The 17,960-nt window shown below is 41.7% G+C and overlaps 1 protein-coding gene across 1 annotated transcript in view; it reads left to right on the top strand.

Moving 5' to 3' along the window:
• The window catches only part of LOC120525379 (amine sulfotransferase-like), a 104,123-nt gene that overhangs the window by 63,127 nt on the left and 23,036 nt on the right, over nucleotides 1-17,960 (top strand). Inside the window, exon 3 of the mRNA XM_039747615.1 lies at nucleotides 9,631-9,839. Within this exon, the coding sequence (XP_039603549.1) occupies nucleotides 9,631-9,839 (209 nt within the window). The remainder of the gene's footprint in view (nucleotides 1-9,630; nucleotides 9,840-17,960) is intronic.

The raw sequence follows: 17,960 nt of genomic DNA, 5'->3' as shown, positions 1-17,960 counted from the left end.
CTCTGTACTGTTGATCTCAAGTATTTAAAGTCATCCACATTCGCCAACTCTACTCCTTGCATCCTCACCATTCCTCTACCCTCTCTCTCATTCACACACATGTATTCTGTCTTGTTCTTATTGACCTTCATTTCCCTCCTCTCTAGAGCAAACCTCCAACTCTCCAGGGTCTCCTCAACCTGCTCCCTACTCTCACTACAGATCACATCATGTCATCAGCAAACTTCATAGTCCATGGGGACTCCTGTCTAATCTCATCTGTCAACCTGTCCATCACCATTGCAAATAAGAAAGGGCTCAGAGCCGATCCCTGATATAATCCCACCTCCACCTTAAACACATCTGTCACTCCTACCGCAGATCTCACCACTGTCACACTTCCCTCATACATATCCTGTACAACTCTTACATACTCCTCTGCCACTCCTGACTTCCTCATACAATACCACAACTCCTCTCGAGGCACCCTATCATATGCTTTCTCCAGATCCACAAAGACACAATGCAGCTCCATCTGGCCTTCTCTAAACTTCTCCATCAACACCCTCAGAGCAAACATCACATCTGTTGTGCTCTTTTTTATGCTCCTGGCATAAAACCATACTGCTGCTCACTAAACATCACCTCCTTTCTTATTCTAGCTTTCACTACTCTGTACCATAACTTCATGCTGTGGCTAGAGTATAGCATCAAGTTAATGAAACTTCTGGGATATTGATCTGTGCAGTTAAGTAGCAGAGGGGGTTGTAAGTCAGTTTCAGTTGATTTGGTGTAAATGAAAATAACAACAGGTACACTAGAGGGGCGACAATGAGACGACATCCCAAAACAGGAATGGTTTAACAGGTGGAGGCCACTGACATTTTCCCCTCCTCATCTTTTCTGAATGTTTTTTCACTAGTTTTGCATTTCGCTATGGTCAGTGTCACTATTGGTAACATGAGGTGATACCTGGACCCTACAAAGATTGCCCAGGTAGTCCCATACGTACCATTGCCAGAAGTTTTGCTGTGTCTCCTAGCAAAGTCTCAAGGGCATGGAGGAGATTCCAGGAGACAGACAGTTACTCTAGGAGAGCTGGACAGGGCCGTAGAAGGTCCTTAACTCATCAGCCGGACCGGTATCTGCTGTTTTGGGCAAGGAGGAACAGGATGAGCACTACCAGAGCCCTACAAAATGACCTCCAGCAGGCCACTGGTGTGAATTTCTCTGACCAAACAATCAAACAGACTTCATGAGGGTGGCCTAAAGGCCCGGCATCCTCTAGTGGGCCCTGTGCTCACTGCCTGGCACCATGGAGCTCGATTGGCATTTGCCATTGAATACCAGAATTGACAGGTCCACCACCATGGCCCTGTGCTTTTCACAGATGACAGCAGGTTCACCCTGATCACATGTGACAGGCATGAAAGGGTCTGGAGAAGCCGTAGAGAACATTATGCTGCCTGTAGCATCATTCAGCATGACCAGTTTGGTGGTGGGTCAGTGATTGTCAGACCTTTACAGGCTAGACAACGGCAACTTCACTGCCATTAGGTATCAGGATGAAATCCATGGACCCATTGTCAGACCCTATGCTGGTGCAGTGGGTCCTGGGTTCCTCCTAGTGCACGACAATGCCCGGCCTCATGTGACGAGAGTATTCAGGCAATTCCTGGAGGATGAAGGAATTGATATCATTGACTGGCCCCCATGCTTGCCTGGCCTAATCTAATAGAACACCTCTGAGACATTATGTTTCAGTCCATCCAACGCCACCAGGTTGCACATCAGACTGTCCAGGAGCTCAGTGATGCCCTGGTCCAGATCTGGGAGGAGATCCCCAGGACACTATCCGTTGACTCATTAGGACCATGTCCCGGTGTTGTCGGGCATGCATACAAGCACGTGGGGGCCATACAGACTGCCAAGTACAATTTAGAGTTGCTGCAATGAAATTTCAGCAAAATGGACTAGCCTGCCACATTATTTTTTCACTTTGATTTTCGGGGTGTCTTTGAATTCAGCCCTCTGTAGGCTGATAATTTTCATCTCCATCAAATGATGTGGCATCCAGCAGGATTTTTTGTTCCCCATTGAAATCTGATATGTTTTCAAAGTGTTCCTTTAAGTTTTTTTGAGCAGTTTATATAGCAATGTGCAGTATTGGATGCTAAATGTAGTTTCACTGGCCAGTAGTCAATGTGTGGCATACATTGAATCGAAATCTGTAAGTGTAAAGAAGATTTTGCATGAAGTTATACTTGCCTCAGCAAGGAAGAATTCATTCTCGTAAAACTATTTAAAGTTTGATTAATGTCCATCTACAGGTAGTGTGAAGGACATATTTGTTAGCTGTAAGAACACCAAAAAGTATTTTAAAAAGATGAGACAATTAAGCAGTAGACATTCAAGGGAATGTCAGTCAGTACAGTTAAACATTTCAAACTGGACTGTTCACCAAATTATTCAGAAAAATGTATCCTATTACCTCTTAAAAATAAAAATAGTGCATACATTTTTTAAGAATAATTTAGTCTCTCTCTCTTTTTGTTTTTACTTGGTTATTTGAATTGTTAAATGGAAACAAGGTAATAAGACTATTTGCAAACTTGTTTAGAAAAACGTATTGATAATATAGTGTTTATTTGAAAAGTGTTATTAAAACAAATGTTATTTAAGAGAAGGTATAAAAGCTGCATTGATTAATTTTTGATCTACTTCATTCCTTAACTGGTGCCATCTTGTCAAGTGAGGAACTTAAATGACCGTACATACTCTCCTTGGCTACACCCCAACAACTTGTTTCTCTCGGCTTTACTAAATTTTATACTCTGCATTTAAACTGGGAGTGCTATACCTCTGTTCCTGTTTTGAGTGATAATTATTGTCCTTGTTCTATCTAATTGTGAATTTCCCCTTTGGATTAATAAAGTATCTGTCTATCTCTATTTATCTATCTAATGGGAAAAACAACTGTTGCCAGCTTCAGATATAACACCATGGGGGTTGGGAAATTAAAGGCAATTAAATAACAATTCCCTGAAAGACTCTTTCAAATGCCAACTCTTTCTAGGAAGATAAACCAATGTTCATTTAGCCTTTGGCCTTTCTTGGGAAATAGAACTGTTTAATTACACAACACTCCTGTCAAATACCTTTTAGCTGTTTTCTGACATCATATTTAACACAGATTCACATTTACAGGATTCAGAAAATCATGCCTCATTCCATCTGTGATAATTATTGATCTGCAAAGGTTTATGTTAGTGTGTCACAGTTTTTATTTTTAGTTGTTCCTGCGGAACTGATCCAGTAACTTGCCTTGAGCTGCACAGCAGAATATAAGAATGTTGAAACCCGAGGGCAATTTGAAAGATTGTAGACCAACTTTGTAAGTCAGAGGATCCTGCCTTGGCACTCTTCTTGCAATAATGACATTTTAGCTAGTTTTTTGCTTCCCATTTCAGGATTCTTCTGACAATGAGATGTCCCATCCTAGTTTAAATATGGCAATCCTGACCCTTTAGCTGTCTCACCCTCTGATAGTTGATGCGTGCTGTTCCTCTCATTTAAATGAAGATAACAACTGTTCGAAACTGTAGTTATATTCATAACCAGACTTTTATATGAGCCAATCCCTTGTGCGTGTGACTGCAAGAAAAATTCTGTTTTTTTGAGTGATTGCCAATAGTTATGACTTTATCTTGGGAAGGAGACATAATCTACAATTTTTAAGCATTCTATTATGTCTTAGTCATGCCAAGCACATCCACAAATTTCAGTTTAGCCAGATTGGGTAAGGTTTCAAAACAGAATTTTCTTTAGGTATAATTACAAGTTGTCAAAACCTTGATAAACAATCCAGTAATGCAGAAAAACAGTATGTTATGGGTGTGTGTACAGTAAGTACAAACTATTATTTTTGGTGCCAAACTTTCATTTCATTAAAATTATTTAGGCTCACTGAAGATCCTCCTGCATTGTTATCTGTTTTGAAAGTATAGACTCTAAAGGTGTAAAGGTTTGGTGTTGTGCTAGTATAGGAAGGAGGACATTGACAGGTAGGTACCAACCATTTTCAAAAAAAAGTGCAGCAGAAGCAATTATTCCTGGGGTGCAGATAAAAGAAACTGGCTAATGGGGTCCTCAGTTAATGGGTTAAGTTTCTACCAGTTTAGTAGTTGTCAGACGTTGGGTCCTGTATACTGTGCCTTCTTCTCTGATGTTAATGATGGTGGACAGGCTACTTGTAGGTTGCCTGCTTCTTTTAGGCTAACATTGCAGGGCTGCAGGACCACCTGGGGCCAGTAAAGTAAACACTAGTTGGACAAGCTAAAGTTCTTGCACAGCTCATTCCTGGTCGAGGAAGTGATCCCTTGCTGGGGCTTGAAAGCCGCTTCAGTTTATAGGTTTACACTGGTAGCATCATCATTATAATGTGTAAAAAAAACTACAGTAGAATTCTAGCTTGCATTGCTAATCCATTTACAACATGTTACCACTCCCCAGTGCCATGATTAGTGAGTGTCACCACCTAACCTGAAATTTTCTGCCTTCCATACCTAAAAATTTAACAACACATCTGTTATTACTAACCAGAATTGTACTACTAAGTAGTTCTTACAATTTAAACAATGTGTTAGTTTGGTGGAGTGAGCCTTTATGTCATGAGGTGTGTCCAGGTTCAAGTCGTGAGGGCAGTAGTCTAAGTAACGATGTCCAGACATCCTTTTCCCCTGCCACCTTCACCAACTGTTCTGGAAGAATACTGAGGTATCCCCAGGCCAGCCGAGAGATATAATCTCTTTAGTGTATTGTTGGTCTGTCCCAAGGTCTTGTCCCAGTTTTTCATGTTTGAAAAAACTCCCCAGGGAAGCCTCCAGGATGCATCCTAATCAGATGCCCAAACTACCTCAACTGGCACCATTCAATGTGGAGGAGCAGCAGCTCAACTTTGAGCTCTACAGCTGAGCCTAGGCACCCTGCGAAGGAAACTAAGTTTTGCTCTTTGTATCTGTGATCTGGTTCTTTTGGTTTCTACCCTAGCCTTTGACCATAGGTGATCGTACAGAAAATAGTGAGCTTCTCCTTTCAGCCCAGGCCACTCTTCACCACAACTGACTGCTTGAGAATTTTACTTGTCAATCTTTTGTTCCCTCTTCCCTCACTCATGAACAAGATCCCAAGGCACTTAGTCTTCCACTTGAGGCAGCCTCTCTTCCCCAAACCAGAGAGAGTATTCCACCCTTTTTTGGCTGAGAACTATGACCCTGCACTTGGAAGTGCTGAATCTCATCCCTGCCACTTCACACTCAACTGAAAACTGACCCAGTGTTGTCTAAGGTCACAAGCCAATGAAGCCAGCAGGACAAATCATCCGCAAAAAGCAGAGCTGTGATCCTGAGGCCACTGAACTGGACACACTTCAACCCCAGGCTGTGCCTAGAAATTCTGTCCATAAAAATTATGAACAGATTCGGTGACAAAGTGCAGCCATGGGAGCGAGTCTGACTTGCTGCCAGCAATGCGAAGCAAGCCTTCACTCTAGTCGTACAGGGCCTGAATAACCCACAACAGCTGGCCCAGTACCCCATACTCCCAAAACATCCTCCACAGGACACCCCAAGTGATGTGGTTGTATGCCTTTTCTAAATCAACAGAACACACATAGATTAGTTGGTTATATTCCAATAAACCCTCCAGAAACCTTGTAAGGGTAAAAAGCTCACCCAGCATGTAATTGGCATTGTTTCTCCTGACTCTGAGGCTCAACCAACAGCTGGAAACGTCTTTCAGGGCACAGACCTGCCCAGGAAGGCTGAGGAGTGTAATCACCACCACCCCAGTTTGCTAAACCAAGACAGCCCAACAACATCCATAGCAGGCCCGGTCTTAGGTATTATGGGGCCCTAGGCGAAAGGGGGGTCCTGCCCCAACTCCTCCGAGAATTACGCCTCTTTGAATATGCAAATCAATATAAATAACCCTTAAGCTCAGCATTCTGTGAAAAGACAATGGCAAAACCACAAGGAAAAATAGAACAATATCAGCGAATACCAAGTGGAGGCAAGGAAAAACGTACTATTTGTTGGTTTAAACAGTGATATAAACAACAAAAGGAAGTTGATCGAGTGATATAGCGTGTCGGAGAAACTTGAAAGCTCACGTTCACAAAGTCGCACAGTGCCCGAAATAAAAAAGAAGTTGTCAGATATCAAAAGTCGCTGTGAAAAGGCAAGTCGTAGCCCGCCATCTGAGTGTTATATGAAAGCTTATTAGGGTACAGAGAAAAAAAAAGGCACACAGTGGGGAAAAAGCAAGAAATGTCAACTTCAATCTCAAAATTTCCATTTTAAATCACATAGTTTATTTTGTCATCATTAAAGTAGAACATCATAAACTTCATCTTGAAATCGTTTAACTAGTTTCTCAAATCACATCGTAAGTAAAGTAGCGCATTAAATGCTTTGTTTTGTATGTGTTCTTCTATGTGCTCTATGTGTATGAATCACTAGTGCTTCTTAAACTGGCTTTTTATACCTCCAACAGGACACAGAATCCGTTACATTTGTGATATTACAGCTCTCTGAATAACTAAAATACTGAGATGCGTATGTGATATCATTTTCATGATGATGGGAGTTAAAACACGCTATTAAACATGGGAACACAGTGGCGCAGTGATTGTGCGCAACCTTCGATGAAATAATTTATTGCAGCAGTACTCAGGGGCAGCTCTAGGCTCGTGGCGGCCCTGGGCAGAGGAAGAATCGGTGGCTCCTTCACCCACCAATGTCAATATGGTATCTTATGCACGGCGGATTGCCACGTCCATTGCGAACACTGCATAGCCGCCTCGTGCTCATGACACAAGCGTTTAACTTTTGCCGAAATTTGCCGCTGCATTTTTAGCTGTGTCGTTATTTTCTCTTTCTGTTTTATATTCAATATATATTGGTGTGGCGGCCCTGTGCAGGTGCACAGTTTGCACATGCCTAAGGCAGACCCTGCAGTACTGTCTCTTTCAAACGTACTAACCTCCAATTCCTGCCCTTCCTTTTCTTTCTCCAAGTAACCGATCGCCACACAATCAGCTCTGTAGTGGACATTAAGCCATTTGAAAGCTTATAATGCCCATTCTTCAAAACCTTTAAGGAACATTGAAATATCTTCGTAGTACATGTTTAATTATTCTATCCTTCATGCCAGTCCCAGTGAAGCATACAGTGCGAGGCAGGAACAATCGTGAGCAGAGCACCAGATCCTTGCTAGCATAGCAACACCGTGTTCTTTAATTATTAACAATATAGATTATTTAAATGAAGTTAAAGCTTTATCTATAGTAATAAACATATTTTGCTGCATGTCATCTTAAAAATGATATTGTCATCATATGTAAATGCACTCTTTATAAAGTGGCCCAGGTTGTGCAATATTATAACTGTACTGCAAGTTTGCGGTAAGGTAACTGTACTAATAAGTACTAACAGTTCTACAAGGAGCAGTTGATGGACTGATTGGGTGCATTTAGAGTTCTTGGGATGAAACTGTTTCAGAACTGCAAGGTCCGTACAGGAAAGGTTTGAAGCGTTTGTCATATGAGAAGCAGTTCAAATAGGAAGCATGGCTGAGGCAGTGTGTGCTTGATGCTGTATACTGTATTTCTCTTTCCGATCAGCTTCTCCGAGTGGTGCAGTGAGAGTAACAGGGAAAAAGATGATCTGCTGTGGCAACCCCTAACAGGAGCAGCTGAAGGAAGAAAAAGAAAGTGCAGTGAGAGTAACAATGCTAAAGCAGCTGTGGTATTTAGAATAGTTTGGCCATTCCGTGGACCATTATATTGTTACTGGTTAATTACAATCAGATGCATTAAACTAATAAACAATATGTGGTTAATTTCAGTGTATTTATAAAGCCGCGTCAGGAAAAGGATAACCATACAGGAACAGTAGCACTGCTTTGATGCTGGGTCCCACCAGTCTGCAAAACCGAGCGGAGAACTTGCATACGCCAGGGTATGAGGTACCGTGGAAATGTGCATGGCTTTACTCCAAGTTTAGGTTTTATACATCGCGATTTAAACGTGGTAATATTCTTACGCAACATTTCTGTGCATACACACCATTTATACATGAGGCCCCAGGTGCTATAAACTACATAGATGAAGCACTGCTTCTCTCTTCTGAATCTGCTGACAGTTGATCAGAATTACTTTGAGGCTGTTTGTTTATGGCCCCACATTACTCCTCCCATACCTGGGTTTTTTATTCTGCAGCTGCCATTTCTGTGCTACGCTTAGCTTGTCTGTACCTGTCAGATGCCTCTGGAATCTCACAAGCTAACCAAGCTCAAAAGGATTTCTTCAGTCTAATGGTTCCCTTTACTGCTGGCATCCTCCACTGGGTATGAGGATTATTGCAACAACAGGCACCAATGACCTTACATCTACAGCTCTGTACACTTGCCTCAGCAATGGAGTCACAGAACATGGTAAATGTCCCCAGTCTCTTTTAGAATGCAAGAGCAATGTGTCCTATCCTGGAAAAAGGAGTCAGGCCTGTAAGTGAGCACCTGATGGATGGACATTTACCCATTTTACCTGGTCAGGCACAGCCCAAAGAAAAAACAAGGGTTCGTCCTCCAGCGGGCCCACTACCTACAGGAGGAACCATAAGGGTTTGGTGCATTGTGGCATGGGTCAGTCAAAGGCAGGTACCTTGGTGGACCAATGCCCAATTACTAAAACTGACTTCTAAGGACATAGAATGTGACTTCTTCAGTGAGTAAAGAATCCAAGCTAGTGCGGAAATTAGAGAGGTACCATCTAGATATAGTTGTGCTCACCTCAGCACACAGCACTGGCCCTGGAGCCAAACTATTGAAGCCAATCTCTTCCAGTTGCCCAGGGTGAAGGGTGCCAGGCGAGTGTGGTCTCACTTATAGTCCTCTAGCTTGGCATGTGTTTATCGAAGTTTACCCTGATGGACTAGACGGTCGCCTACCTGCAACTTTGAGCTGGGGGAAGACTCTGACTGTTGTCTTTGCTCATGCACTGACAACTAGGTCAGAATATTCAGCTTTCTTAGAGACCTTGGGGAATGTCTCAGAAGGTTCTCTTACTGGAGACTCTATCATTTTATTGGGGGACATTAATGCTCACGTGGGTAATGACAGAGAAACCTGGAAGGGTGAGATTGGGAGAAACAGCCTACCTCATCTGAACCCGAGAATTGCTTTGTTATTGGACTTCTTTCCTAGTCAGTTTGTCCATAACGAGGACCATGTTCTAGTATAAGGGTACTCATAAATGCACTTAGCAAAAGAGCACCCTGGGTCGATGCTTGATTTAGTAGTTGTGTCATCAAATCTACAACTGTATGTCTTGGACTCTGGGTGAAGAATGGTGCTGAGCTGATCATCACCTGACTGTGAATTGGCTCAGATGATGGGGGAAGATGCAGGACAGATTAGGCAGACTTAAATATATAGTGGGGGTGTGCTGGGAACTTCTGGCAGACACACAATGTGGGAGATCCTCAGCTCACATTTCCGGATGAATTTGTCTTTTTTGTAATATATAAAAATAAACTGAAAGTTTACTGAAAAATTTAGTACATTAAATTTAATGGTTATTTTTTATTGTTTTAGGAACTATCTGGATGCAGCAAATCATGAGCCTGATTGAAGCTAAAGGAGATTTCAATGCAACATTTAATATGACTACAGCTGACCGGGTTCCTTGGATTGAAGCAAATGGTACCATTGAGAAATTTGCATCACTTTCCCCACCTCGCATTCATGTCTCTCATTTGCCTTGGAACTATATGCCAAAGGAGCTGAGGCAGAAAAAGGGGAAGGTTAGTAATACCGTACCTTTAAGTAATTCATATCAAACAATATAGGAATTTCTTATGTTGTGTGATAGCATCCTTAGCCATATTTAAACAAAACAAGACTATCAATATTTAGGGAAACAAAAACAAAGTTCATGATCATATTTAATAATGCAGTTAATATAAACAGAGTAAGCATAAAAGAAATAAATACTTTACAAAAAAACTCATTGTTATTTTGTAATTTTACCATAATTTGTTTTCATTTCTCTCACAACACCATCTACTTACACTCCGATTACACTCACTAATGTTACCATTTTGTGTGTTTCGGGAGCCATGTGTTGTTGAAAACATCATCATAGCAACACTATTTAATATTGCTGAGCCAGTAGTGCAACTACAGGTTTGGAGCCTTGAAGCTTGAACTGTTATGGATCACATAGCAACCAACAGCAATATCTGGGTAACCACTGTTACCTTCTTCATTGGGGTTATTCCACTACAATTCATCACAATTTAATACAAATATTTAACCATTACTTGTAGTTAATCTAAAAAAAAAACCTTCTCATACTGTAGACACTCAAAAATTTTAAGCAATGAAGCCTAAAGTTAAAACTTAAGTTTCATTTGTTTCATAGTAGTTCCGAATACATACACACACATACATCCATATATATATATATATATATATATATATATATATATATATATATATATATATATATATATATATGTACATATACACACATACACACTCAAACCAAGGGGGTGCGAAATCGGGATCGTCCGTCACAGGGGGTGCGAGTGTAAAATGAATCGGGAAGCGCTGATATATATGTATGTGTGTGTGTATATATAATACTAGCAAAATACCTAAGCATGGCAAGTACTGCCTTAAAATTTTTATTAAGAAGAAAATTAAACTTTTTTAAACTGAGGGAAAATATACCAATAATTATTTGTTAAGGATCTCTTTGTATACCACGTTGTCAGTTCGGCCCTCCGGTTGTAATATGACCAAGGTGTGCGCTGAGCTTACTCTTGAGCATGCAACGTACAGTTGGCCATGTGAAAAGTAATCTTGTTTCAAATCTCACAGCTTGGATTGCTGCTGTCATAATCGGTTTAAGTTTCATGGTTTGTTTCAATTACAACAGTATTTGTAGGACTTGTGTTGAAGTGACATTCGGCATCTGTCAAGCATTGTAAGCATACAACCAGTTTCATCGATAACTTCACATCCAGCTTTTGAGAGTTTAAACATTCATAAACATCAAAGTGTCCACTACTGAAATCGTCACCTGTGAATCTAAGATGTTTAAGAGGCATTGCCGTTGTCAAAAGGTGTAAAATATTTGGACATTTCGGTACACTTGAAAGCGACAACCAAACAATTCAGTGGCAGCCATCAGCTCACATGCAGAACCATAGGTGAAGGGCTTAAGCATTTCACTTTTATAGTGCTCCTGTATAGCATAACTATCTCCTGTACTGTCTTCAGTCCACACCTTAAACCTGTCACTATATGTGTGTATATATATCTATACTAATAAAAGGCAAAGCCCTCACTGACTGACTGACTGACTCATCACTAATTCTCCAAGTTTCTGTGTAGGTAGAAGGCTGAAATTTGGCAGGCTCATTCCTTACAGCTTACTTACAAAAGTTGGGCAGGTTTCATTTCGAAATTCTACGCGTAATGGTCATAACTGGAAGGTATTTTTCTCAATTTCGCCGTGGGGGGCGGACTTTCGTGTGACATCATCATGCCTCCCACGTAATCACGTGAACTGACTGTCAACGCAGTGCGTAGAAAACCAGGAAGACCTCCAAAAAGCGCTGAAGAAAACATGCATTATATAATTTAGAAGGCGGCGAAACAATAAGAAGCGAGCGAGTGATATATACTACCATATTCATGAGTGCTGCTACTTCGGAAAGAAAGCAAGGTGTAAACCTAAACTTTAAATTAAGTTCATAGACAGGCTGCCGCTAGCGTTTCTCATGCCCACGGGTAATGCGGGATACAAGTTTAATGAGAGGACGCAGGATATAAACGAGAGTTTTGATCACTTTGTAAGTAAGTTAAAATTGCAGGTGAAGGGGTGTGCTTATGCAAATTCCGAGAGACTGTGTTTGTGGGGGATTGACAGTTAAGGCGGGTGGGGAGTCACGCCATCATCTCCTCCCATTCACCTCATTTCGCTCTGAGCTGAGCTCACGGCTAACGCCATCTTCCGAAGCAACTTCGTCAGACTGCCACCAAATACTCACAGAAAAATCCACAAGTTAATACACACGCTGTCTCAAGAGTTTCTCCACACTGAATCCTCCAGGCACTACTTACAAAAGGTTACATTGACAATCGTGTTACGTTATTTTTAAAATCTTTCCTTTTCTTAGCACAAGCACAGCTGAGAAGCTTCGATGCATGTGCTCCATAACGCATTAAAAAATAATGCATTTAATCACACTTTGCATTACAAGCAAAGGGGAACTTTTGTCAATGCTTGATTTTCTGGTACACCGATTGCATTGATCAGCGCATCCCGATTCATTTTACCCTCGCACCACCTTGGTTTGAGAAGAAGTATGAAAAAATATGAGGTTAACACAGAAAAACAGATCACCAATTCAAGCTTTATGAATAATCGATTCGCCATCAATAATTGTTTTGGTAAAGCCATATTCAGTGTAATCCTTCCATTTTATAATTTTTCCGCCACTAGCCATGATTAAATGAACGGTAAAAAAGTAAGATCGAAGCGAGGGTGACTTATTTAGGCAGGCATATATATGACAGCAACACTCATAACAATGTCAATCATGTTATGTTATTATTAAAATGTTTCCTTTTCTTTTTCATTACTTCTTTAACACACTACTCCTCCGTTGCGAGGCGCGGGTATTTTGCTATATATATATATATATATATATATATATGAATGACCTCCAAAGAGCGCTGAGACTTTTGATATTGTGAACGTGTCTGCAAAAACTGCTGTCTCCTGCCCAGAAAATGTCGAGAAGCCGGCGTGCGCGTATAGCTGTGCCGGCCTTTGAGACGCTGACTGCGCCTCTGCCTTAAGTCAAAGTGAGCACTTTTAATTTTTTTCCTCCTCCCCCGAGCTATAGCTAGACAAGTGCAAACACAGGACCCCTTTTCTACAACGCGGTAAACTAATATTAAGGCGATTCGCACTTTCTTTTCAACGTATACGATTATGAGGTTGTCAGCTCGGATTATGAAGACACGCACAGGGGTGGAGGACTGACAGTGCCATCACAGCCGATTAATGGCAGGGACGTCTCACCAGTCTACACAAGACCCAATGCGACTGTCCCCAAAAGGCGATCATAACGTCAGCGAACACATCTCTATACTATATAAAAGAAAAAGGCAACTTTCATTTCTTTACTTTTTTCCTTTTATCCGAAACCAAAGCTTTTCTCTCTTAACACTGCAGAGGACACAAAACTAATTTTCTTTAATTGCTGGTAATGCCGGTAAGGTGGTTTCATTTCGAAGATGATCCATATACATTTTAGCTGCTGGTAGTACTACTTAACTGTTGTGTTACACCGTCTTTAAAATGTAGTTTACCCGCAACCACTCCAGTAGTGCTCAATGTACCTGTACTTCTTAAAACGTTAATGTTTTACTGTTTAATAACTTATAGACAGCCTTGGACTCACAATCCCTCCTAACCCATTAACAGCTGTGTTTGGGGTTCTTCCAGAGGGGCTTAAAGTGGAGAAAGACAAACAAATTGTGATTGCATTCACTACACTGTTGGCACGCAGACTTATTCTGATAAACTGGAAGAACCCAAACTCTCCTCTTTTAAGTCAGTGGGAAACTGATGTGTTATACTATTTGAAATTGGAAAAAATCAAATACTCAGTTAGAGGATCTGTGCAGACTTTTTTCAAAACATGGCAGGATCTAATCAGTAATATTTTGAAATGAGTTTATAAAGCACAGAGAAATTGTTGATTTAGGTATTTTTTACAAGCCTTAAATTTTACACCGTTTGGCTTGCTCTCTCTCTCAAGGGTGGGGATCGATCTGTTCTTAGCATAATTCTTTTTTTTTTGTAAAAACTTGATTGCTATGTATGGATTGTAATAAAATTAATAAATAAAAAAAAAATTTATAGACTATATTTTATTATTTTTCCCTTGCACTCAGTGACCAAAGCTATACACACACATATAGACACATACATATATATACCTGTGTGTATGTTTGTATGTATGTGTGTGTATATATGATGTAGATAGGTATATATATATATATATATATATATATATATATATATATATATATATATGTAGACTCAAACCCATTATGACAGCAGCAATCCAAGCGGTGAGAAAACAGTAAAAAGGAGGCGTGTCAGGCGTGGTGGTACATTTTCTGATGCAGCTAGACGAAAACAACTTTTTGACGCTGCCGCCAAATACACAAAACAATTACTTTGACAATCATGTTACATTATTTTAAAAATGTTTCCTTTTCTTTTTCATAACTTCTTTAACACACGACATCACTGCGAAGCGCAGGTATTTTGCTATATATATATATCACAACGACACTCATAACAGTGAGAAAGCAATGACATTGACAATCATGTTACGTTATTTTCAAAATGTTTCCTTTTGTTTCTCTTTCCTTCTTTAACACACTACTTCTCCGCTGCCAAGCGAGGTATTTTGCTATATATATATATATATATATATATATATATATATATGAGAACAACACTCATATCAATGACAAAACAATTACATTAACAATCATGTTACGTTATTTTTAAAATTTTTCCTTTTCTTTTTCATACCTTTTTTAACACACTACTTCTCCGCTGCGAAGCGCGGGTATTCTGCTATATAAACTGCTCAAAAAAATTAAAGGAACACTTTGAAAACACATCAGATCTCAATGGGAAAAAGAAATCCTCCTGGATATCTATACTGATATAGACTGGGTAATGTGTTAGGAACGAAAGGATGCCACATCGTTTGATGGAAAGGAAAATGATCAACCTACAGAGCCCTGAATTCAAAGACGCCCAAAAATCAGAGTGAAACAATTATCTGGCAGGCTAGTCCATTTTGCCAAAATTTAATTGCAGCAACTCAAAATTGTACACAGCACTTTGTATGGCCCCTGTGTTCTTGTATACATGCCTGACAACATCGGTGCATGCTTCTAATGAGATGACAGATGGTGTTGTGGGGATCTCCTCCCAGATCTGGACCAGGGCATCACTGAGCTCCTGGACAGTCTGAGGTGCAACCTGGTGGCATTGGATGGACCAAAACATAATGTCCCAGAGGTGTTCTATTGGATTTAGGTCAGGAAAGTGTGGTGGCCAGTCAATGGTATCAATTCCTTCATCCTCCAGGAACTGCCTGCATACTCTTACCACATGAGGCCAGGAATTGTTGTGCACCAGGAGCCACTGTACCAGCATAGGGTCTGACAATGGGTCCAAGGATTTCATCCTGATACCTAATGGCAGCCAAGGTGCCTTTGTCAAGCCTGTAGCGGTCTGTGTGACCCTCCATGGATATGCCTCCCCAGACAATCATTAACCCACCACCAAACTGCTCATGCTGAATGATGTTACAGGCAGCATAATGTTCTCCATGGCTTCTCCAGACTCTTTCACTTCTGTCACGTGCTCAGGGTGAACCTGCTCTCATCTGTAAAAAGCACAGGGCACCAGTGGTGCATCTGCCAATTCTCGTATTCTATGGCGAATAGCCAATCGAGCTGCATGCTGCTGGGCAGTGAGCTCAGGGCCCATTAGAGGACATGGGGCCCTTGGGTCACCCTCATGAAGTCTTTCTGGTTGTTTGGTCAGAGACATTCACACCAGTGGCCTGCTGGAGGTCATTTTGTAGGGCGCTGGCAGTGCTCATCCTGTTCCTCTTGCCCAAAGGAGCAGATTCTGGTCCTGCTGATGGGTTATGGACCTTCTATGGCCCTCTCCAGCTCTCCTAGAGTAACTGCTTGTCTCCTAGAATCTCCTCCATGCCCTTGAGACTGTGCAGGGAGACACAGCAAACCTTCTGGCAATGACACGTATTGATGTGCCATCCTGGAGAAGCTGGACTACCTGTGCAACCTCTGTAGGGTCCAGGTATCGCCTCATGCTACCAGTAGTGACACTGACTGTAGCCAAATGCAAAACTAGTGAAGAAACAGTCAGAAAAGATGAGGAGGGAAAAATGTCAGTGGCCTCCACCTGTTAAACCATTCCTGTTTTGGGGGTCATCTCATTGTTGCCCCTCTAGTGCATCTGTTGTTAATTTCATTATCACCACAGCAGCTGAAACTGATTAACAACCCCCTCTGCTACTTAACTGACCAGATTAATATCCCATAAGTTTCATTGACTTTATGCTATACTCTGATTAAAAAGTGTTCCTTTAATTCTTTTGAGCAGTATATATATATGTGGTATAGCGGGTTCGCGGCTTCCGAAAAAAAGTCAAGTTTTTTAAATCCGTATAGCCCTGTCATTCTCCGTGGGCACGATTGCACAACCGCGGGGAGTTAATGGAGTGATTGGAGCGAGTCGCACCTGCACGTGAGGGTGCGGTTGTTCTTGTTTGCCTCATTGGCTTCCTGCAGTGTGTAATTAAGACGCTGTGCCCACAGAGGCAGAGAGGTGTATATATCTATATATAAACAAAGGTACACCAGAGAGGGGGATAAATCATGGAAAAAGAGAGGATAAATCGTAGAAAAAATAAGATAAATTGGAAGATGATTGTGGAAAAAGATAAGAGAAATCGGAGAGGAAGAGAGACAAAGGCGAAAGGTTGATGGAGAGAGAAAAGCAGATGCAGTAAGAGGTCGGAAAACAGCAGTCAGGTGGTGACGATCCGGCCACCTGGAAGGTGGAAATGCCATGAGCTGGGGTCCCGTGCAGGAGTGTTATTCTGTTGCGCTCTAGGGGCTAGTTCGCCCCACTGAATGTACCAGTGAGTGGGGTGAGCAGGAGAGGTGCCCTCCCGAAGGATCTGAGAAGTGACTGTGGGTGCGCGAAGGATCGAGGGAGGAGAGTTGACCTCGGCGGTCTGGCAGTGACTTCCTGATGGAGGTTAACTGAAGGAGCTCTTTGTTGTTGGTCTCCGCTGGCCGCGAGTAACGGAGAGCCGGGGAAAAAGAGACAGAGGTGGGCTGGAGAGTAAACAGAGAGAAAAAGACTGCGTTTTAATTGCTGCATATATTTATCTTGCGTTTTTGAAGATTTATTGTTGGTTTTAACCCTACTGGACACTTTATTTTATGGATTTGTTTATTGAACTTTGACTCTGCACTTTTGCACTTTTTGATTTGATTATTGTTTTAAATAAAAGCACTTTATGGAATATCCCCTGGCCTTGAGAGATTTGTCAGCTCATCTCGGTGACATTATCGATGATGTTAGGTTCAAGGGCTCCTGAACAGCAATAGGAGCATGGAGTCGAACCCGCATCGTCACTATATGTATGTATGTATGTTGGTGCAGTGGTAGCGCTGCTGCCTCGCATTTAGGAGACCTGGGTTCGCTTCCTGGATGCTCCCTGCGTGGAGTTTGCATGTTCTCCCCGTGTCTCGTGGGTTTCCTCCCACAGTCCAAAGACATGCCGGTTAGGTGGATTGGCGATTCTAAATTGGCCCTAGTGTGTGTGTGTGGTGTGTGAGAGTGTTTGTGTGTGTCCTGCGGTGGGTTGGCACCCTGCCCAGGATTGGTTCCTGCCTTGTGCCCTGTGTTGGCTGAAATTGGCTCCAGCAGACCCCTGTGACCCTGTGTTCGGATTCAGCGGGTTGGAAAATGGATGGATAGATAGTTTTACTATCAAATAATGCAAAGAGTACGCGGCATGTGTTTCACCCTAATTCTGGGCTCATCAGGCGTACACACTCACTGCACCCCCTCTCGGGAATCGGACCTCGGACGTCAGCACTAGAGGCGAATCCTCTTGTGTTGCGCCACGACGTGTGGTTTGTTTATTTGACAGTATGTACATCGGGGTATATAAGAACTCCTGTAGTACAATAAATGCCTTTTATTGAATAGACAAACCAGGGGTGAGCAAGTTCCTTTCTACTGCAGCCACAGCCGCGACACACATAAA

This window comes from Polypterus senegalus, chromosome 3 (genome assembly GCF_016835505.1).
Source record: "Polypterus senegalus isolate Bchr_013 chromosome 3, ASM1683550v1, whole genome shotgun sequence".
NCBI classification, from domain to species: domain Eukaryota; kingdom Metazoa; phylum Chordata; class Cladistia; order Polypteriformes; family Polypteridae; genus Polypterus; species Polypterus senegalus.
This window is presented reverse-complemented; position numbering and strand designations above follow the sequence as displayed.